Source organism: Amblyraja radiata, chromosome 19 (genome assembly GCF_010909765.2).
Source record: "Amblyraja radiata isolate CabotCenter1 chromosome 19, sAmbRad1.1.pri, whole genome shotgun sequence".
NCBI lineage: Eukaryota > Metazoa > Chordata > Chondrichthyes > Rajiformes > Rajidae > Amblyraja > Amblyraja radiata.
Window position 1 is genome coordinate 3,970,967 of NC_045974.1, and position 23,776 is coordinate 3,994,742.

Here is a 23,776-nt window from a genome sequence, read left to right on the forward strand (position 1 = left end):
CGCGTTACGTACAGTCCCCTCGTTACGTAGTCCCCGCGTTACGTACAGTCCCCGCGTTACGCAGTCCCCTCGTTACGTACAGTCCCCGCGTTACGCAGTCCCCTCGTTACGTACAGTCCCGCGTTACGTACAGTCCCCTCGTTACGTACAGTCCCCCCGTTACGTACAGTCCCCTCGTTACGTACAGTCCCCTCGTTACGTACAGTCCCCGCGTTACGCACAGTCCCCTCGTTACGTACAGTCCCCTCGTTACGTACAGTCCCCTCGTTACGTACAGTCCCCGCGTTACGTACAGTCCCCTCGTTACGTACAGTCCCCGCGTTACGTACAGTCCCCTCGTTACGTACAGTCCCCGCGTTACGTACAGTCCCCTCGTTACGTACAGTCCCCGCGTTACGTACAGTCCCCGCGTTACGCAGTCCCCTCGTTACGTACAGTCCCCGCGTTACGCAGTCCCCTCGTTACGTACAGTCCCCGCGTTACGTACAGTCCCCTCGTTACGTACAGTCCCCTCGTTACGTACAGTCCCCTCGTTACGTACAGTCCCCTCGTTACGTACAGTCCCCGCGTTACGCACAGTCCCCTCGTTACGTACAGTCCCCTCGTTACGTACAGTCCCCTCGTTACGTACAGTCCCCGCGTTACGTACAGTCCCCTCGTTACGTACAGTCCCCGCGTTACGTACAGTCCCCTCGTTACGTACAGTCCCCGCGTTACGTACAGTCCCCTCGTTACGTACAGTCCCCGCGTTACGTACAGTCCCCGCGTTACGCAGTCCCCTCGTTACGTACAGTCCCCGCGTTACGCAGTCCCCTCGTTACGTACAGTCCCCGCGTTACGTACAGTCCCCTCGTTACGTACAGTCCCCTCGTTACGTACAGTCCCCTCGTTACGTACAGTCCCCTCGTTACGTACAGTCCCCTCGTTACGTACAGTCCCCTCGTTACGTACAGTCCCCTCGTTACGTACAGTCCCCGCGTTACGTACAGTCCCCTCGTTACGTACAGTCCCCTCGTTACGTACAGTCCCCGCGTTACGCACAGTCCCCTCGTTACGCACAGTCCCCTCGTTACGCACAGTCCCCTCGTTACGTACAGTCCCCGCGTTACGTACAGTCCCCTCGTTACGTACAGTCCCCGCGTTACGTACAGTCCCCTCGTTACGTACAGTCCCCGCGTTACGCAGTCCCCTCGTTACGTACAGTCCCCGCGTTACGCAGTCCCCTCGTTACGCACAGTCCCCTCGTTACGCACAGTCCCCGCGTTACGCACAGTCCCCTCGTTACGCACAGTCCCCTCGTTACGCAGTCCCCGCGTTACGCACAGTCCCCGCGTTACGCACAGTCCCCGCGTTACGCACAGTCCCCGCCCCGTGTACAGTACCGGTACCGCCCGTGTATCCAGCTCCCGGCCCCGCCCCGCCCCGTGTGCACAGTACCGGTACCGCCCGTGTATCCAGCTCCCCGCCCCGCCCCGTGTATACAGTACCGGTACCGCCCGTGTATCCAGCTCCCGGCCCCACACAGCCCACAAGCCGCCAACGCTGATTTCTTCCAGTGACGGCGGACGGTCCGCAGCGCCGCCGCCATTGTCTCCCGCACCGGAACTCGGTCCGCCCGCTATCCCGTCCCCCAGTCCCCGGCACCGAGAGCGCGTCCGGCGCGGAAACCCGTCCGGCGTAGACCCGCCGGCCCCACCACGCGTTCCACCCCCCACCCACCCAAGATACAGACCTAAAACAAGCAACAAAGTGCTGGAGTAACACAGCGGGACAGGCAGCAGCAACTCTGGTGATGTTGTGGGTCAGGACCCTTCTTCAGACCCTTCTTGCAGTAGGGAGAGGAGAAAGCTTAGAAGATATGTCTTTATCTGAATGTTGTAGGAAGAAACCTGATGCTGGTTTAAACCATAGACAACAGCAGCATCTCTGGTGATGAGACCCTTCTTCACACACCCATTCCTCCAGATACTGCCTGACCCAATGAGTTAATCCAGCATGTTGTGTCTATCTGGGGTATAAATCCAGCATCTGGTTCCTTGCTACAACATTCATATAAAGACCACATCTATTTTCTAATCTTTCTCCTTGGTTTCTTGGTCCTCCAAAATATTCCAAATGGAATTTAAACCTCATACTACAATCAGCCTGAAGAAGGGTGCCGACCCAAAACATCACCAGAGATGTTCTCCAGAGATGCTGCCTGTCCCGCTGAGTTACTCCGAGCACTTTGTGTCTTTTTTTGTGTGTAAACCACCATCTGCAGTTCCTTGTTTCTAAATATACAGACCCAGCATCTTAAACTCCCAGTAAGACACCAGATCCCAACTTTCATTCATAAATGCATTAATTTTCAGCTGATAATATATATAAAATATATGAGATGTCATCATTTATAAGAATCTATAATCATATGTTTGCAGGAAAATATTCTCAGCACCTTTTCTTTAGTTAGAGGTCTGTAAACACAATACACATAGATAATATGGAATAAATTAAAAAATCAATACATTAATAATAGGGCAAAGTCCTTTATAGCCTTTATTAATATGTTTATATTCATTTTCACATAACATATAGACTAGAGCACCAGAAATATACATTGCTTTGCCCAGGAAGCTCTACAAATAATAGAATGTTAATCAGTATAACACTTGATAAGGCCCTTCGGCCCACCATGTCCAAGTTAAACTAACCCCCTCTGCCTACACGTGATCCTTATCCCTCCATTCCCTGCATATCCATGTGCCTATCTAAAAGCCTCTTAAACACCACGATCATATCTGCCTCCACCACCACCCCTGGCAACACTTTCCAGGCACCAACAATCTTCTGTGCTAAAAAAAACTTGTCCCTCACATCACCTTTAAACTTTGTCCCTTTCACCTTAAAGTCTTTGCCATTTCCACCCTGGGAAAAAAATATTCTCACTGTCTATCTTATCTATGCCTCCCATAATTTTATCTACTTCTATCAGCTCTCCCCTCAACCTCCAACATTTGAGAGGAAACTTCTCCTCAGAAAGCCTCCACATCCTTCCAGCAATGGGCGGCCAGAACTGCGCACAACCTTCCAAATGCAGCCTAACCAAAGTCCTCACGACTTCCTGACTCTTATACTCAATACCCCAACTGACATAAAGGCAAGCATACCAACTGGATTGATCCACTCTCACTGCAGTTAGTCTTTCTTGCTTGTCCTCTTTGTTAACTTTTCACCCATCTAGGATCTCAACTGCAGAATTCCACGCTGAACTCCAGCAAGAATGTTCTTGACAAAGCCTTGCGTTAAGTATTCAGTTGGTATCTCAGCCATGGTTCTTGGTTCTTGGTTTCTTGGTCCTCCAAAATATTCCAAATGGAATTTAAACTGGAGGTGGGGGAGGGAGGACTTAAGCCAGAAAGGGTTCTTGGGAAGAAAGAGCTACTTTAAATTTAGTTGCATCTGGTTGGGTAACTATAGTAGGGTGGAGATTATTCCATGCTTTAATTGTGCGGGGGAAGAACGAATTGCTGTACACATCTGTCTTTGTAGCTGGGATCACAAATTGGATCGAATGCCCTCGTCTGCTCCTAATTGGTTTGGGTTTGGTGTAGGTCTTGTAATCTATGTCGAGCTGACCATTTAACATTTTGTAAAAACAGGTCAAACGGTGAGCTTCACGTCTGTCTTGGAGAGGGTTCCATCCAAGAGAATTCAGAAGTTTGGTGACACTCGCTTCTCTCTCATACGTGTTAGTAACAAATCGAGCTGCCTGTCTTTGGACACGTTCGATGGAAGAAATGTTTTTATTTGTGTATGGGTCCCATGCTGCAACTGCGTAGTCCAAATGAGGTTTAACGAGGGTGAAGTATAGCTTCTCCTTGACAGAAGTTGAACAATGATGAAAGTTGCGCCTCAGAAAGTTTAGGACACCCGATCACTTCCACTGTCACATCCGTTTTCTGTCATGTATTACAGAACAACTTCTGAATTCCCATTTCTTTCCTCTCTTTGCCTTTTTTCTTTACTTCTCCTCTGAACATTGATTTTCACTTGTGTTATATTTCCTTCTCTATTTTCCTCTGGTTACCGGTCACCCACAGAGCAATGGTTTTAATTTCCCACCATTCTCGCTCGTGTGACTGTCCCAAGACTGTAGTTGAACCTTCTCTACTTTAAATGCCTCCCATTGTTCAATTACAGTTCTGTCTGCTGTGCCAAGATTCCTATATTCAAAACAAAATCTGTTCACACCGTCAGGGTCACCCTAAACGCAAATTGAAGGAACAGCATCTCATATTTCACTTGGGCAGCTTACAACCCACTGGTATGGATATTGAATAAGGTCTCGACCCGAAACGTCACCCGTTCCTTCTCTCCAGAGATGCTGCCTGTCCCACTGAGTTACTCCAGCTTTTTGTGTCTACGGTATGAATATTGATTTCTCTAACTTCAAGTAACCTCAAGCATTCCCTCTCTCCCAATTCCTCCCCCACCCAAGTCGCACCAGCTACTCGGTTTCACCCAACAAACAGCAAGTCTGAAAAGGGTCTCGACCCGAAACGTCACCCATTCCTACTCTCCAGAGATGCTGCCTATCCCGCTGAGTTACTCCAGCTTTTTGTGTCTATCTTCACATCCCTTTGAAAATGTCCTTTCTCTGGAAGGCGATTCCGGACTGTCAAAGCTGCCACAGCCAGACATTAAAACAGCTTTTGTTCCACGAGTAGTAGCTCTACTCAATAACCAAAAATCTGTTGCCTCCTTTTGCTCTGGTATTATATGTAATTCACATGTTTAATCGATAATGTTTTATTATTAATGTTTAATGTTTTATGTGTCATTGTACTGTCACTGTATGTGATGTTGTCACTTGCGGGCAGAGCACCAAGGCAAATTCCTTGTATGTGAATACTTGTCCAATAAACTTATTCATTCATTCATTCATTCTCATTGCTGTTCCAAATCTAATGTTTCCTAAACTTTCCAGCATCAGTACATTTGACCATTCTGAAACTTTATCAGCAGCTTTGTGTGAGACACACGCACTTAAACGAGATGTTAAGGTGAGAGGAGAAAGATTTAATAGGAACCTGAGAGACGAGGAAACACTTTTTCTCACAGAGAGTGGTGAGTCTGTGGAATTCTCTGCCTCAGAGGGCGGTGGAGGCAGGTTCTCTGGATGCTTTCAAGAGAGAGCTAGATAGGGCTCTTAAAGATAGCGGAGTCAGGGGATATGAGGAGAAGGCAGGAAAGGGGTACTGATTGAGGATGATCAGCCATGATCACATTGAATGGTGGTGCTGGCTCGAAGGGCCGAATGGCCTACTCCTGCACCTATTGTCTATTGTCTATTGAGAGGCAAGCTTTCCACACAGAGGTTGGTGGGTATAAAGAACTAGCTGGTTGAGGAGGTAGATGAGGCAGGTACTAACTACAACAACATTAGGATAGGAAAGGGTTAAAGGGTTATGGGCCAAATGTGGCCAGATGGGACTAGTGTGGATGGGACATCTTGTTCGCATGGGTGAGATGTGCCAAAGGGCCTGTTTCCGTGTTGTAGGACTCTATGACTATCTGTGCAGAAGTCTTGTATATGTGCAGCAATAATGTGCCTCTCCCTTTCAGAGGTCCATGGACAGTTGAAGTCGTTTGGTTTAGTTTAGACATACAGCGCAGAAACAGTCCATTCAGCCCACCGACTCCACACCGACAGGCGATCCCCGCACACTAACACTATCCTACACACAGTGGGGACAATTTTATATTTACACCAAGCCAATTAACCTACCAGTCTGCACGTCTTTGGAAGGAAACCGAAGATCTCGGAGAGTCAAGGGAAGAATGTACAACCTCCATACAGACAGCACCCGTAGTCGGGATCGAACCTCGGACTCGAACCTCGGACTCTGGCGCTTATAAGGCAGCAACTTTACCGCTGCGCCAATGTGCCACGTCTTAGTCGTGTAGGTTAGTAGACAAAAATGCTGGAGAAACTCAGCGGGTGACGCAGCATCTACGGAGCGAAGGAAACGGGCAACGTTTCGGGTCAAGACCCTTCTTCAGACTGAAAGTTGTGATTTGCGGTGACCCCTTATGATATTGATCAGAGAGGCTGCACGGTGACAGGTTTGCATTCGATGGGGCAAGGGTTAATCCAACTTTACAATGTCCCGCACCTGCTTTTTGGGGGGTGGGGGAGGGGAAAGGGTTCGCATTTAGCCCTCAAACGCTTTTGGACAACTTTAGAGAAAAGTTGAACGGTTTTCAAATGCTTTCTAATCAAGAGAAACTGAGCGGGTGCAGCAGCATCTATGGACCCTTCTGGTTTCAATAGACAATGACTATAACAATAGGTAGACAAAAATGCTGGAGAAACTCAGTGGGCGCGGCAGCATCTATGGAGCGAAGGAAATAGGCAACGTTTCGGGCCGAAACCCTTCCGGGTTTCGGCCCGAAACGTTGCCTATTTCCTTCAGGGTTTCGGCCCGAAACATTGCCTATTTCCTTCGCTCCATAGATGCTGCTGCACCCGCTGAGTTTCTCCAGCATTTTTTGTCTACCTTCGATTTTCCAGCATCTGCAGTTCCTTCTTAAATGCTTTCTTGTCAAGCCTGTTGCTAAGTAACTCTTGGCCCAATCTAATGCGATTACAAGCTAATCTCCCCCCTCTGAAACTGTAACTGGATAGACTTCCTTTATTTCCAGTTTTTTTGTTTGACCATTAGAGAAAGCCTTCGCTAAGAGAGCCTCTTACCTGAGCCTCATTAAGAGGCATTATTCTGCTTCAATTAGCCAGGTACAGTGGCACCTTTCTTCGAATTTGACCAGTTGGAAATGGAGTTTGAAAGCCCGTTATTCAGACATTCTGGACATTTTTGTCGAGTTTTTGATGATTTTTAGACAATAAGTGCAAGAGTAGGCCATTCGGCCCCTCCAGCCAGCACCGCCATTCAATGTGATCATAGAAGCATAGACAATAGGTGCAGGAGTAGGCCATTCGGCCCTTCGAGCCTGCACCGCCATTTAATCTGATCATGGCTGATCATCCAACTCGGTATCCTGTACCTGCCTTCTCTCCATACCCCCGATCCACAAGGGCCACATCTAACTCCCTCTTAAATATAGCCAATCAACTGGCCTCAACTACCTTCTGTGGCAGAGAATTCCAGAGATTCACCACTCCCTGTGTGAAAATTTTTTTCTCATCTCGGTCCTAAAAGATTTCCCCCTTATCCTTAAACTATGACCCCTTGTTCTGGACTTCCCCAACATCGGGAACAATCTTCCTGCATCTAGCCTGTCCAACCCCTTAAGATATGGCTGATCATTCACAATTAATACCCCGTTCCTGCCTTCTCCCCATATCCCCTGACTCCACTATTTTTAAGAGCTCTGTCTAGCTCCTCTTGAAAGCATCCAGAGAGCCGGCCCCCACCGCCCTCTGAGGCAGAGAATTCCACAGCTCTCTGTCTGAAAATGTTTTTCCTCATCTGCGTTCTACATGGTTTAACCCTTTTTCTTAATTTGTGTTCCACCACCCCCTCATTGCAGTTCTGCTAATCCTTCTGCCACCCTTATGCACAATAGCTTAATATCTCAAAACGCTAGTTGGGGTTAAGAGTGAATATTTGTTATACGGACCAGATTTGAACTGGAACAATTACATTCTCACTTGCTGCACCTTTAGACAATAGACGATAGACAATGGGTGCAGGAGTAGGCCATTCAGCCCTTCGAGCCAGCACCACCCATTCATGTGATCATCCCCAATCAGTACCCCGTTCCTGCCTTCTCCCCATATCCCCTGACTCCGCTATCTTTAAGAGCCCTATCTAGCTCTCTCTTGAAAGTATCCAGAGATCCGGCCTCCACCGCCCTCTGAGGCAGAGAATTCCACAGACTCACAACACTCTCTGTGAGAAAAAGTGTTTCCTCGCCTCCGTTCTAAATGGCTTACTCCTTATTCTTAAACTGTACATGCATGTTAGATGTGATAACACGAACAAAAACGACAAATGATCAGTTCTTCAAAGTAAATGATCATTATAGTGGAAAACCCAAAGTTGTTGTCTGGTGCCAAGGTCAGGTTGTGCAGGGTGGTTCAAAGTCTGATGAAGGGTCCCGACCTGAAACGTCGCCCATTCCTTCTATCTAGAGATGCCGCTGCCTGAGCCGCTGAGTGACTCCAGTACTCTGTGTCTATCTCTGGTTCAAGAAGGTGATGGATAATGGGGAGGACACCGTTTTGAAGCTGGTGGCCATGGTTCTCGTGCTCCTGTACCTCCTTCTAGATGGCTGCAGTGAGAAGAGAGACTATCCAGGGAGGCGTAAGCCTTTGATGGTATCTTGATAGCGGACATCTTTGAGGCAGCGCTTAGAGTAAACACCTTTGACGATGACGTGGTCAGTGCCCGCGATGGACCGGGAAAGGGGCCACACTTAGAATCAAGGGAAGGTCATTTAAGACGGAGGTGAGAAAAAAAATTTTCACCCAGAGAGTTGTGAATTTTTTGTGGAATTCCCTGCCACAGAGGGCAGTGGAGGCCAAGTCACTGGGTGGATTTAAGAGAGGGTTAGATAGAGCTCTAGGGGCTAGTGGAGTCAAGGGATATGGGGAGAAGGCAGGCACGTGTTATTGATTGGGGACGATCAGCCATGATCACAATGAATGGCGATGCTGGCTCGAAGGGCCGAACGGCCTCCTCTTGCACCTATTTTCTCTGTTTCTATGAAAGTGTCCACCATTTTCTGCAGCCTCCTTCGTTCTTGGGCGTTTACGTGACCGAACCAGGTCGTGATGCAACCAGGGAAAATGCTCTCCACTGCACACCTGTACGAGTTCAATAGAGTAACTCAGCGGGACAGGCAGCATCACTGGAGAGAAGGAATGGGTGACGTTTTTGGGTCGAAACACCTTCTTCAGACTTGGGTCTGAACCCAAACTGTTGCCCATTCCTTCTCTGCAGAGATGCTGCCTGTCCCGCTGAGTTACTCCAGCATTTTGTGCCTATTTTCGGTGTAAACCAGCATCTGCAGTTCCTTCTTACACTGAGGTCAGTCGTGTACTCGGCGTCAAGCCGAATCTTCTCAAACATCCAAAGGAGTTGAAGCGTTGATGGGCTTTGCTTGTGATTGCATCATTATGCTGGGTCCAAGAGAGATCATCGGAGAAGTGACCAGCCATGAACTCGGAGATGGCAACTCTTCCCACCACCATCCAGGCATTGAAGGCAGGAGCATGATCCCGTGACTTGTTCTTCCTGAAGTCCATAATCAGCTCCTTGGTTTTGCTAATATTGGGAACAATCTCTCCCCCTCCCCCCCACTTTCTCCCCTCCCCCCACTCTACCCCCCACTCTCTCTCTCCACCCCCCACTCTCTCCCCCCCCACTCTGATTGGGGATGATCAGCCAAGATCACATTGAATTGCGGTGCTGGCTCAAAGGGCCGAATGGCCTACTCCTGCACCTATTGTCTATTGTCTCTCTCCCCCCCACTCTCCCCCCACACCCCCCCCACTCCCCCCCTCTCCCCCACTGCCCCTCCCATTCTCCCCTCCCCACTCCCCCCACTCTCCCCCCCACTCCCCCCCCACTCTCCCCCCCACTCCCCCTCCCTCCCCCCCCACTCCACCCACTCCCCCCCTCACTCCCCCCCCCTCTCTCCCCCCCACCCCCACTCCTCCCCCCCCCTCTCTCTCCGCACCCTTGTCCGCTGAGTTGTTCTACCCCGGGAGCGGGGAGACACCACCCGGTGGCGGCGGGAGACCACGGGAAGAGAGAGTGAGTTGGCACAAGAGAGGGGGATAAGGGAGAGGAAAGATAGGGGAGAGAGTGAGAGAAGAGAGGTTGAAGGATCTGAAAGGGGGTTGATGGAAGAGGGGCAGGATGGAAGCCCGTAAAGAGGGATGTGTGAGGGATGGGCGGGTAGAGATTGCGAGAAGGGGAGGAGGGGGGAGAGGAGAGAGAGTGAGGGGGGGAGTGAAGGAGGGGGGAGAGTTAGAAGGGGAGAGGGGGGGAGGGGGAGAGGGCGAGAGTCCAGGCACGGGGAGACTGAGGACAGGAGCCTTGGAGCGAGGAAGGGGAGAGGCATGGAGCGTTAGAGAGAGTGTGGTGAGGGTCAAGGAGCACTAGAGCAGCCAGGGTCAGGGTCAGGGTTAGAGGGTGAACACTGACAAGGTGAGGGCCAGTGTGAAGAGGCCACTGAAGACTTAGTCAGAGTCCAAACGCCAACCGTGGAGAGCGGAGGCAAGTGCTGGAGTACCAATAGGTGGAGAGGAGGCGAGGGTCAGATAGTAGCACCCAAACCCTCTTCATAAAAATGAGACCACTTCCCCCATTTTCACTGCCCCTGGGTCACCCACTGCCCAGGTCCATTCACCAAGACCGGTCTCTCGACCCCATCCCTTCCTTCCAGAGATGCTGCCGGTCCCGCTGAGTAACTCCAGCTTTTCCTGTCTGTCCTCCATCAATCCACATCCTTGTGTTCACCATTGACCAGGGATCCCAATGGCCCAGACACAATAACACTGTGGCCACAGTTAGAGTCTCCCCACACCAGCACACGTCCTGACCTGAAACGTCACCTATCCATGTTCTCCACAGATGCTGCCTGACCCGCTGAGTTACTCCAGCACTCTGTGAAACGTCACCTATCCATGTTCTCCACAGATGCTGCCTGACCCACTGAGTTATGGTGCAGCAGCATCTATGGAGCTAAGGAAATAGGCAACGTTTCGGGCCGAAATCCTTCTGGAAATAGGCAACGTTTCGGGCCGAAATCCTTCTGGAAATAGGCAACGTTTCGGGCCGAAATCCTTCTGGAAATAGGCAACTTTTCGGGCCGAAATCCTTCTGGAAATAGGCAACGTTTCGGGCCAAAACCCTTATGGGTTTTGGCCCGAAACGTTGCCTATTTCCTTAGCTCAATAGATGCTGCCTGACCCGCTGAGTTACTCCAGCACTCTGTGAAACGTTACCTATCCATGTTCTCCACAGATGCTGCCTGACCCGCTGAGTTACTCCAGCACTCTGTGAAACGTCACCTATCCATGTAACTCAGCGGGTCAGGCAGCATCTGTGGAGAACGTGGCTAGGTGACGTTTCACAGAGTGCTGGAGTAACTCAGCGGGTCAGGCAGCATCTGTGGAGAACATGGATAGGTGACGTTTCGCAGAGTGCTGGAGTAACTCAGCGGGTCAGGCAGCATCTCTGGAGAGAAGGAGTAGGTGACGTTTCGGCTCAGGACCCTTCTTCAGGTGATCAACGGTCGGCGTGGACTTGGTGGGCCGAAGGGCCTGATGCTGGAAAATCGAAGGTAGACAAAAAAGCTGGAGAAACTCAGCGGGTGAGGCAGCATCTATGGAGCGAAGGAAATAGGCAACTTTTCGGGTCGAGACCCTTCTTCAGACTGATGTGGGGATGGGGGGGGGGGGGGCGGGAAGAAGAAAGGAAGATGCGGAGACAGTGGGCTGTGGGATTGCTGGGAAGGGGAGGGGAAGAAGGGAGAAAGCAAGGACTACCTGAAATTGGAGAAGTCAATGTTCATACCGCTGGGGTGTAAACTACCCAAGCGAAATATGAGGTGCTGCTCCTCCAATTTACGCTGGGACTCACTCTGGCCATGGAGGAGGCCCAGGACAGAAAGGTCGGATTCGGAATGGGAGGGGGAGTTGAAGTGCTGAGCCACCGGGAGATCAGGTTGGTTATTGAGAACCGAGCGGAGGTGTTGGGCGAAGCGATCGCCGAGCCTGCGCTTGGTCTCACCGATGTAGAGCAGCTGACACCTAGAGCATCGGATGCAATAGATGAGGTTGGAGGAGATGCATGTATTTTGTTTATTGTCACAGGTATTGTTACCGAGGTACAGTGAACAGAATTAGTTGCGTGCTATCCACTCAGCGGAAAGACAATGCATGTTTACAATCGAGCTACAGCTCCAGATTTATTCTACAGCTAAACATAGAAACATAGACAATAGGTGCGGGAGTAGGCCATTCTGCCCTTCGAGCCAGCACCGCCATTCAATGTGATCATGGCCGATCATCCACAATCAGTACCCCAATCCTGCCTTCTCCCAATATCCCTTGATTCCATATAACCATATAACAATTACAGCACGGAAACAGGCCATCTCGGCCCTTCTAGTCCGTGCCGAACACTTATTTTCCTCTAGTCCCATCTACCTGCACTCAGACCATAACCCTTCATTCCTTTCCCGTCCATATACCTATCCAATTTATTTTTAGATGATAAAATCGAACCTGCCTCCACCACTTCCACTGGAAGCTCATTCCACACAGCTACCACTCTCTGAGTAAAGAAGTTCCCCCTCATGTTACCCCTAAACTTTTGTCCCTTAATTCTCAAATCATGCCCTCTTGTTTGAATCAGACTGATGGATGTCAGGACTTTCATATGAAGAAAGACTGGATAGACTCGGCTTGTACTCGCTAGAATTTAGAAGATTGAGGGGGGATCTTATAGAAACTTACAAAATTCTTAAGGGGTTGGACAGGCTAGATGCAGGAAGATTATTCCCGATGTTGGGGAAGTCCAGAACAAGGGGTCACAGTTTAAGGATAAGGGGGAAATCTTTTAAGACCGAGATGAGAAAAACATTTTTCACGCAGAGAGTGGTGAATCTCTGGAACTCTCTGCCACAGAAGGTAGTTGAGGCCAGTTCATTGGCTATATTTAAGAGGGAGTTAGATGTGGCCCTTGTGGCTAAAGGGATCAGGGGGTATGGAGAGAAGGCAGGTACGGGATATTGAGTTGGATGATAAGCCATGATCATATTGAATGGCGGTGCAGGCTCGAAGGGCCGAATGGCCTACTCCTGCACCTATTTTCTATGTTTCTATGAATCTTCCCTACTCTCAATGGAAAAAGCTTATCCACGTCAACTCTGTCTATCCCGTTGGCCCGAAGAGCTAAATCCAACTCTCTCTTGAAAAACGATGTGATTGTAACAATTTGCTGTGTGATTTGTGGGTTTCAGATTGTGATGGAGAGTTCCGGGGAATGCACCAGCCCGTATACAGACGCCAGTCCAAGCTTCATGGCGATGCTGCAGGAAGTTGAACCTCGGGTCGCGCGCCGACGTCTCTCTCAGGCTCGACACCGGGCAAAGCTGGCGGGTCTCTTCAATCACCTGCGAGACACCGTGTGTCCCTTGTCCAAGAGGACTAGGAGAACCACCTCAAAAGTAAGGAGTCAACGAGAGACTGCCAAAAACTCCACCCAAAAACAAAAGTGCTGGAGAAACTCAACGGGCCAGGCAGCATCTGTGGAGGGAAATGGACAGAGGACGTTTCAGTCTGATGAAGGTTCCCCACCCAACCCGATCCGTCAATAGACAATAGACAATATGCGCAGGAGTAGGCCATTCGGCCCTTCTAGTCAGCACCGCCATTCAATGTGATCATGGCTGATCATCCCCAATCAGTACCCCGTTCCTGCCTTCTCCCCATATCCCCTGACTCCGTTATTTTTAAGAGCCCTATCTAGCTCCCTCTTGAAAGCATCCAGAGAACTGGCCTCCACCACCCTCTTGAGGCAGAGAATTCCACAGACTCACCACTCCCTGTGAGAAAAAGCGTTTCCTCGTCTCCGTTCTAAATGGCTTACTCCTTATTCTTAAACTGTGGTCCCTGGTTCTGGACTCCCCCAACATCGGGAACATGTTTCCTGCCTCTAGCGTGTCCAAGCCCTTAACAATCTTATATGTTTCAATGAGATAACCTCTCATCCTTCTAAACTCCAGAGTGCACATCCATCCATTTCACTGCACAGATGCTGCCTGACCTGCTGAGTTTCTGCAGCAGTTTGCTTTTAACTTCAGAAGCAAGGCAGTGTTAAGAAATAGTTCTCAGGCTCTCAAGCAACTCAGATATGATTGGAAGGTAACTGCAGGTGCTGGTTTGTACACCAGATATGCACTAAGTGCTGGAGTAACTCAGCGGGCCAGGCTGCATCTCTGGAGAAAAAGAACAGGTGATCTTTCAGGTCGGGACCCTTCTTCAGACTAAGGGTCCCGATCCGAAATGGCATCTATCCATTTTCTCCAGAGAAGCTGCAGAGTTACTCCAGCACCTTGTGTGTATATCAGATATGATATTGTTGGGATAGTAAGTTACATATGCAATGACATGCAAACTCCACGCATGCAGCACACGAGGTCAAGATCTCTGGTGCTGCGAGGAATTAAGAGATAGGAGATAGATAAATTAAGAGATAATACCATGTGTTTTAAAACCATTAAAACAAAGAATGATCGACATGTTGCCTTTAGTAGCCTTAACGGACCTGTCCCACTTACGCGATGTTTTCGGTGACTTGCTGGCACCAGGTCGCCGAAAATGTTAAAAACGGTGAAAATCCAGTGGCTTTTCCAGAGGCACGACTCTTTGGGCGACCACTCATGACCATACAGGCGTCACCCCGTGATATTGTCGTGAGTAGTCGCCCAAAGAGACGTACCTCTGGAAAAGCCGCTGGAATTTCAACATTTTGAAACATTTTCGGCGACCTGCCGTGACTATGACGGGTGGCGGCAAATCGCCGAAAAAGATCGCGTAAGTGGGAGAGGCCCTTCAGGATATGCCAAAATATGTCGAGCCAATGATGTAATTGTGAAGTGTTATAATACAGGGATTCAATTGTTCAAAGATTCTAAAAACATAGACAATAGGTGCAGGAGTAGAGGCCATTCGGCCCTTCGAGCCTGCACCGCCATTCAATATGATCATGGCTGATCATCCAACTCAGTATCCTGTACCTGCCTTCTCTCCATACCCCCTGATCCCTTTAGCCACAAGGGCCACACCTAACTCCCTCTTAAATATAGATATTGAGCAGAATTAGGCTATTTGGCCCATCAAGTCTACTCCGCCATTCAATCATGACTGATCTATCTTTCCCTCTCAACCCCATTCTCCTGCCGTCTCCCCATAACCCCTGACACCCGCACTAATCAAGAATCTATCAATCTCCGCCTTAAAAATATCCACTGACGTGGCCTCCACAGCCGTCTGAGGCAATGAATTCCACAGATTCACCACCCTCTGACTAAAGATATTCATTGTTCAATTGTTTAGTTTAGAGATACAGCGCGGAAACAGGCCCTTCAGTCCAAAGCGTCCGCGCCGACCAGCGATCCCCGCACACTAACACTATCCTACACACACACTAGGGATAATTTACATTTACACCAAGCCAATTAACCTACAAACATGTACGGCTTTGGAGTGTGGGAGGAAACCGGAGTGCCTGGAGAAAACCCACGCAGGTCACGTGGAGAACGTACATACTCCGTACAGGCAGGCCCGTAGTCGGGATGGAACCCGGGTCTCTGGCGCTGTGAGGCAGCAAATCTACCGCTAGTTCTGCTTTTCCCGGAGCATGATAGGTTTGGTTGAGAGCTGGGATTGACGTGAGTACTCTTGTCAACAGAAGCTTACAGTGCCATTGGTGCTGCAGGCTTGACATGTCACCTTTTACACGCTACGCCTCAAGTTAAACCTAGGCTTTGAGTTTTATTTCATCTACAGTGGCAGGTGTTACGAAAGGCAAAGAACTACATCATGGATTTGGAAAGAAAGCTTGAAAATCTACTGATACTCAAAGGTTAGTGTTTGTTATTGATTAGCTATTTTTAAGAGCCCTATCTAGCTCTCTCTTGAAAGTATCCAGAGAACCTGCCTCCACCGCCCTCTGAGTCAGAGAATTCCACAGACTCACCACTCTCTGTGAGAAAAAGTGTTTCCTCGTCTCCGTTCTAAATGGCTTACTCCTTATTCTTAAACTGTGTGGCCCCTGGTTCTGGACTCCCCCCAACATCGGGAACATGTCGTGTCCAATAGCGTGTCCAAGCCCTTACCAATCTTATATGTTTCAATGAGATGCCCTCTCATCCTTCTAAACCAGTTTAGTTTAGTTCTAGTTTAGAGATACAGCGCGGAAAAAGGCCCTTCGGCCCACTGAGTCCGTGCTGACCAGCGATCCCCGCACACTTGCACAGTCCTACACACACACTAGGGACAATTTACATTTACACCAAGCCAATCAACCTACAAACCTGCACGTCTTTGGAGTGTGGGAGGAAACCGGAGCACCTGGAGAAAACCTACGCGGGTCATGGGGAGAACGTGCAAACTCCGCACAGAGAGCACCCGCAGTCGGGATCGAACCCGGGTCTCTGGCGCTGCGCCACCATGCCGCCCTAGTTGGTGTTTTGAAAGTACATGTTATAATAGGACCGCGTGTGTGACATAAATCCGCTTAACCTTTCCGATATTCTGCTGCTTGACAGAAAAGTACCATTTGAAAGATGATCAGCCGTCGAGCCTGGAAGAAGTGAAAGATGAATATATCGGCTATTACAAGGACCACAGGTGCGTGATGGAGATCAGCGTGGTCCGTTGCCTCGTTACAAATATCAAATACTTCCCTTTTCCCCAAATTGTTATTATGGGCCTGTCCGACTTGGTGAATAGTCGCCCAAAGAGTCGCTGGATTTTCAACATGTTGAATATTTCCGGAGACCTGCCGCGACTATGACGGGTGCCGGCAAGTCGCCGAAAAAATCACGTAAGTGGGACAGGCCCTTAAGTGAGTCAGGTGGAATATATCTGAGCACAATATACAGTGCACTATCTACATTAACAGGTAACTGGTAACATTAATGCATTACTACTAGTGCAAAGATCGTTGACACGTTAGCATGCTTTAGAATATAGAGATTAGGAAACAAATATTTGGTACAAGATTTTTTTAATTTAACGAACTACATATTTTAATGAAAGTGCAACAGAAAATTAAATTAATTGAAATTGATTCTTGATTAGTACGGTATCAGGGGTTATGGGGAGAAGGCAGGAGAATGGAGTTAGGAGGGAGAGATAGATCAGTCATGATTGAATGGCAGAGTAGACTTGATGGGCCGAATGGCCTAATTCTACTCCTTATGACCTTAATTTTATTCATTTTTCTAGTGATATATTTATTAAATGTATTAAATTTTATTCATTTTTCTAGTAATATATTTATTAAATTTATTAAATTTTATTCATTTCTCCAGTAATATATTTATTAAATCGCACACTTGGAAGAATAGGTGTTTGAATTACAGTGTTCTTGGCATTTTAATGCCTGTATATCGGTGTCAGGCAGCATCTGCAGTTCCTCCCTACACATAACTTCAGCAGTTGTTCTTGCCTTCACAGTGATACGGCTTCCACTGCTCTCCCTGCCAAGACAAAGGTCACCCTTTGGCAGTGGCTGCGGGATTATCGAGGACATCCCACGGAGAACGACATGAAATCGGTCTGCTCCCAGTCTCCAGTGAAATCCTCGACAGAACTCCTAGAGTTTGAAGGGTTTGTACTGCACAAGTCCCACCCTAAGTGGAGGAGAGGAGGGGGGGGGGATGCGGGAGAATAGAGACTTAATATTGACACCTCTATTGAGACGACCATTTTCTCCCTTACCCGATTATTTTCTGTCTTCCAAATTAAACTAGCAATGCTCAAAAGCAAAGTCTTAATAGGTTGAGGAAAATGTTCATCTCCGGCTATTCTCCAGCTTAATCAGAGTAGACAATAGACAATAGGAGCAGGAGTAGGCCATTCGGCCCTTCGAGCCAGCACCGCCATTCACTGTGATCATGGCTGATCATCCCCAATCAGTACCCCGCTCCTGCCTTCTCCCCATATCCCCTGACTCCGCTATCTTTAAGAGCCCTATCTAGCTCTCTCTTGAAAGCATCCAGAGAACCCGCCTCCACCGCCTTCTGAGGCAGAGAATTCCACAGACTCACCACTCTCTGTGAGAAAAAAAATGTTTCCTCGTCTCCGTTCTAAATGGCTTACTCCTTATTCTTAAACTGTGGGCCCTGGTTCTGGACTCCCCCAACATCGGGAACATGTTTCCTGCCTCTAGCGTGTCCAAGCCCTTAACAATCTTACATGTTTCCATGAGATACCCTCTTATCCTTCTAAACTCCAGAGTGTATAAGCCCAGCTGCTCCATTCTCTCAGCATATGCCAGTCCCGCCATCCCGGGAATTAACCTTGTAAACCTACGCTGCACCCCCTCAAGCGCAACTTTTCCAGGGAACTTGGAAAGACATATTATTAATCTTTTGAAAACCATGGGTGCGTTTAGGCGTTTTTACCAGCTCCGGCTTCACCACATTTTCAATTATTTGCTGTTCTTCAAGCATTAGTTGCAGGTAGCGACCAGATTGGCTCCCTTGTGCAACTCTTCCCCACGTAAATGTCGAGCTGGTTTCGTGTGATCAGAATTCTGGGAACTAGGAGTCCTTATTGGACTTTAGGACTTTCGAGATACAGCGTGGAAACAGACCCTTCAGGCCCATCGACCAGCCATCACTCTGTACACAAACACTATCTTACACACCAGGGACAATTTACATTTTAATGAAGCCAACTCACCTACAAACCTGCGCGTCTTTGGAGTGTGGGAGGCAACCCATGCACCCGGAGAAAACCCACCCAGTCATAGGGAGAACGTACAAACTCTGCACAGACAGCACCTGTAGTCAGGATCAAACCTGGGTCTCTGGCGCTGTGAGGCAGCAACTCTACCGGCTGAGCTGCCCAGGTGTAACGTACGACCTTCCTGTATTTGATTTTTTATTTCATCCTGGCAGATACCTGAATTTTTATAAAGAAACAGTGGACCTTTTGGTGGAGAACAGGATTGTGTCCATGGAACAGATCACTCTCCCCGTTGTGTCGAAAGCTATCGCCCACCTCTGGCAACAAATGTCCATGGAGGGGAAGGCGGCAATCTTCAAAAAGTGCTCTCAGCGAGTGTGCTTCTCCCCAAGCGAGCAACTCACCTTGCAGATACCTTTACAGATGGACCACTCTGCCAGAGACCGCATCTTAGACAGCCAGGGAGCAAGTGCTTCTTCAGAATCCAATCAGGACGAGGTTAGACTTCTTAAACAAACCAGTTTTCACATCGAGAAAGTCTTGATTCATTTAGAGAACTTTTTACTCTTTTAGGATTCAACAGGTCGCGTGTGTGAGACAGTTTCTCTTGACATGTAAGGTGAACGTCCTTATTATAGACAATAGACAATAGGTGCAGGAGGAGGCCATTTGGCCCTTCGAGCCAGCCATGATTCAATGTGATCATGGCTGATCATCCATCATCAGTACCCCGTTCCTGCCTTCTCCCCATATCCCCTGACTCCGCTATCTTTAAGAGCCCTATCTAGCTCCCTCTTGAAAGCATCCAGAGAACCGGCCTCCACCGCCCTCTGAGGCAGAGAATTCCACAGACTCACAACTCTCTGTGAGAAAAAGTGTTTCCTCGTCTCCGTTCTAAATGGCTTACCCCTTATTCTTAAACTGTGTGGCCCCTGGTTCTATTACTGGAGATGGTCTCGGATTTATAAGCAACTTAATAGCACTGAACAAGTTTATGCTCCATTCCTTCCACAGATGCTGCCTGACAATTTCTTCCCAATTGTTATCAACTGAACCGTCCTCTCATGAGCTAAAGCGTGGTCCTGACCTCCCATCTACCTCACTGGAGACCTATGAACTATCTTCAATCGGACTTCAATATTATATCTTTATATTATATCAGGAAGCAAGCAGGCAAGATCATCTCTGACCCCTCTCACCCTGGCCACAAACTCTTTGTATCACTTCCCTCTGGAAGGCGACTCCGGACTGTCAAAGCCGCCACAGCCAGACATAAAAACAGTTTTTATCCACGAGTAGTTGCTCTACTCAACAGCCAAAAATCTGTAGCCTCCCTTTGATCTGGTATTTTGTAGGTTCACATGCTTGATCAATGGTGTTTTATCATTAATGTCTTATTATCAATGTTTAGTGTTTTCTGAGTCATTCGTAACTGTCACTGTATGTCATGTTGTTACTTGTGGGCAGAGCACCAAGGCAAATTCCTTGTATGTGAATACTTGGCCAATAAATTTACTTACTTACTGACTCTTTTCACTAAAAGTTATACCTTTTATCCTTGATCTGTGCAGTGGACAGCTTGATCATTTATTCATCTTTCAAAAGGTCATAAGTTATCGGAACAGAATTAGGTCATTCGTCACATCAAGCCTACTCCGCCATTCAATGATGGCTGATCTATCTCTCTCCCTCTCAACCCCATTCTCCTGCCTTCTCCCCATTACCCCTGACACCCGCACTAATCAGGAATCCGCCAACCCCCACCTTCAAAATATCCATTGACTTGAAATTTTGCTTTATCTGTCTTCAGCTCAAGAACAACCCAATGTAATTAAAAAATGGACTGTAGATGCTGGTTTCTGCCAAAGATAGACACAAAATGCTGGAGTAACTCAGTGGGTCAGGCAGAAAAAGGATAGGCAAGGTTTCGTGTCCCGACCTGATGCCCATGTTCTCCAGAGATGCTGCCTGACCCAGCGAGTGGCTCTAGCATTTTACGTCTATCAGGGGCAACTTATTTTTGGTTAAGTATTTCACGGGCGACGTAGGTTATTTTTGGTCAATGGAAGCTCTGAGGTCATCTTTGGTCTCTTGCGTAATAAATAAACCCGTCTTACTGCCCGTTCCACAGATGCTTTTCGAAGACGCTTTTGATTTGGCCTCAGGGTTCCTCGTGAAACCAGAGCTGGATACACTGACAGAAATAAAGGAAGAAAGCAGGTATCAAACTCATGTCAGTCTCGTGTTTGTGGTTCTGAAGAAATGATTGTTAGAGTCATAGAGTGATACAGTGTGGAAACAGGCCCTTTGTCCCAACTCGCCCACACCGGCCAACAATGTCCCAGCTACACTAGTCCCACTTGCCTGCGCTTGGTCCATAGCCCTTCAAACCTGTCCAATCCATGTACCTGTCCAACTGTTTCTTAAATGATGGGATAGTCCCAGCCTCAACCACCTCCTCTGGCAGCTCGTTCCATTTACCCACCACCCTCTGTCAATTCTTCCCTTCCCACCCGTTCCACCCCCTCCCCGGGGACTTTCCCAGCAACCACAAGAGATGCGACACTTGTCGCTTTACCTCCCCCCTCGACTACATTCAAGGCCCCAAGCAGTCGTTCCAGGTGCGGCAGAGCTTCACCTGCACCTCCCCCAACCTCATCTATTGCATCCACTGCTCTAGGTGTCAGCTGCTCTACATCGGTGAGACCAAGCACAGGCTTGGCGATCGTTTTGCCAAACACCTCCGCTCGGTCCGCACTAACCAACCTGATCTCCAGGTGGCTCAGCACTTCAACTCCCCCCCCCATTCCGAATCCGACCTCTCTGTCCTGGGCCTCCTCCATGGCCAGAGTGAGCACCACCAGAACCTGGAGGAGCAGCACCTCATATTCTGCTTGGGCAGTCTGCACCCTAGCGGCATAAACATTGACTTCTCCAATTTCCGGTAGCCCTTGCTGTCTCCTCCCCTTCTCAGCTCTCTCTCATCCCTCGGGCTCCTCCTCTTCCTTTCTTCTTCCCCCCCCCCCCCAACCCTACATCAGTCTGAAGAAGGGTTTCAGCCCGAAACGTTGCCTATTTCCTTCGCTCCATAGATGCTGCCACATCCGCTGAGTTTCTCCAGCAATTTTGTCTAAACCCACCTGTGTGAAAAGTTACCCCTCGGATTCGTATTAAATCTTTGTTCAGTAGAGAGTCATCCTCTTATATGTACATGTGATAGTCCTGTCCCACGGTACGAGTTCATTCCAAGAGTTAAAAAAATCAAACTCGTGGTAAGCACGGAGAATGAACGTAGCGGGTACGTCGGTGCTCGGGGACGTCTCTTAGCGCTAACGGCAGGTACTCGGGAAGACTCGCTAACGGCAGGTAAGCACGGGAAGACTCGTGAAGATTTTTCAACATCATGAAAAATGTCCACGAGATCCCCGAGTACCGACGAGTGGCCATTACCGTAAATCTCCGAGTTCGAATCAGGGCAAACTCGGGAGAACTCTTGGAATGAACTCGTACCGTGGGACAGGGGTTTTAGAAAACAGTGTTGGCCGCAGAGATGTAGCTGTGCTGACGACTGTCTTTGTTTCCCCTTCGATTGGATCACAAGCCCCGTCTTCACTCACAGCTCCTGTGAAAACCCAGAGGAGACCTGCCTGCTGTACAAACAGATCGTTAACTTTGTGCTGGCTCGCTCCGGCTCCATCGCACTCCACTCACAGGTAAGTGTGTCGCAGTTCAATAAAGGATGTACAGTAGACTCAGTGGCTGAATCATCCCCAATCAGTACCCCGTTCCTGCCTTCTCCCCATATCCCCTGACTCCGCTATCTTTAAGAGCCCTATCTAGCTCTCTCTTGAAAGCATCCAGAGAACCTGCCTCCACCGCCCTCTGAGGCAGAGAATTCCACAGACTCACCACTCTCTGTGAGAAAAAGTGTTTCCTCGTCTCCGTTCTAAATGGCTTCCTCCTCATTCTTAAACTGTGTGTGGCCCCTGGTTCTGGACTCCCCCAGCATCTGGAACATGTTTCCTGCCTCTAGCGTGTCCAAGCCCTTAATAATCTTATGACTCTATGAGTCTAATTTCCCAGGCAGCAGATAATACTCTGACTCCTTCCTTTGGCGCTAAATAACTCCCTCGCCTCTCCGCAGCAAAGTTCTCCAAACCTCGACGACGAGACGGTCCTCCTGAGATGCACAGAGACGTTCGACGATGACCTTTAACTAACGGAACTTCTGCTGAAGAAATCCGAGATGCCCCCAGCGGTGGGATGAGCAGGTGATGTTCACAGCCATCGCAGCCCAATATCTATCCCCATGTTCCACTTGTGATCTTGGACCTCGTTTACTGAGAAGCAAACAGCAGACACGGAAACATGTTATATTTAAAATGTGGCCAATTAATCTGAAAGAGTGAATTGAATTCTATCCGCTCCACGGATTACATGTTTTCACTGGGATTTCTTCAGCTCAATGAAACAGTCTAATAGTATCAGCATGGGTTAACAGCACCACTGGTTACAGTATATTGTAAACATGAACCTTTTTAACTTAAGAGGTTTAGCAAATATTTTTTTGTGCTGTGGTTATTCCATATGTTGTAAATATAAAAGCCATAGATTAAACAAATTCATAACAAGTATTATGTATAATTATTATCTACATCAAGCAGGAGAGTAACCTGGTGATATAACTGAGGACATGCTCAGTGTATAAACAAGGAACTGCACATGCTTGTGTTCAAGAAGGAATTGCAGATGCTGGAAAATCGAAGGTACACAAAAAATCTGGAGAAACTCAGCGGGTGCAGCAGCATCTATGGAGCGAAGGAAAGGTCTGAAGAAGGGTTTTGGCCCGAAACGTTGCCTATTTCCTTCGCTCCATAGAAGCTGGTGCACCCGCTCAGTTTCTCCAGCTTTTTTGTGTAACTGCACATGCTTGCTATTTTTAACGAATTAATATGCTATTATAGAGGAATTCTTGATTAGAACGGTTGTCAAGGGTTAGAAACATAGAAACATAGAAAATAGGTGCAGGAGTAGGCCATTCAGCCCTTCGGGCCAGCACCGCCATTCAATATGATCATGGCTGATCATCCAGAACCAGTACCACGTTCCTGCTTTCTCCCCATATCCCTTGATCCTGTTTGCCCTAAGAGCTGTAACTAACTCTCTCTTGAATACATCCAGTGAATTGGCCTCCACAGCCTTCTGTGGCAGAGAATTCCATAGTTTTCTCCGGGTGCTCCAGTTTGCTCCCACACCACAAAGACGCACAGCTTAGAAAATGTATTCTACATTTGCAACACCTGCACCTCTCTCTCTGTCTGTTTCTTTCCTCTT

General features: G+C 48.5%; 2 protein-coding genes across 2 annotated transcripts in view; one reads left to right on the forward strand and one right to left on the reverse strand.

Annotated features, from left to right (window-relative positions):
* The window catches only part of agk (acylglycerol kinase), a 49,885-nt gene extending 39,341 nt beyond the window's left edge, over positions 1-10,544 (reverse strand). Inside the window, exons 1-2 of the mRNA XM_033037484.1 lie at positions 10,540-10,544; positions 1,488-1,605 (exon numbers count right to left, since the gene is read on the reverse strand). Coding sequence (XP_032893375.1) covers positions 1,488-1,588 — 101 coding nt within the window. The 5' untranslated portion in view covers positions 1,589-1,605; positions 10,540-10,544. The remainder of the gene's footprint in view (positions 1-1,487; positions 1,606-10,539) is intronic.
* Positions 10,545-12,987: 2,443 nt separating this feature from the next.
* Positions 12,988-22,901, forward strand: stra8 (stimulated by retinoic acid 8). Its single transcript, XM_033038365.1, has 9 exons — positions 12,988-13,148; positions 13,796-13,826; positions 15,533-15,608; positions 16,294-16,375; positions 17,207-17,359; positions 18,655-18,940; positions 20,574-20,662; positions 22,044-22,155; positions 22,587-22,901. The coding sequence occupies exons 1-9, from the start codon at positions 12,988-12,990 to the stop codon at positions 22,656-22,658; spliced, it is 1,062 nt and encodes a 353-aa protein (XP_032894256.1). The 3' UTR covers positions 22,659-22,901.
* The last annotated feature ends 875 nt before the right edge of the window (positions 22,902-23,776 follow it).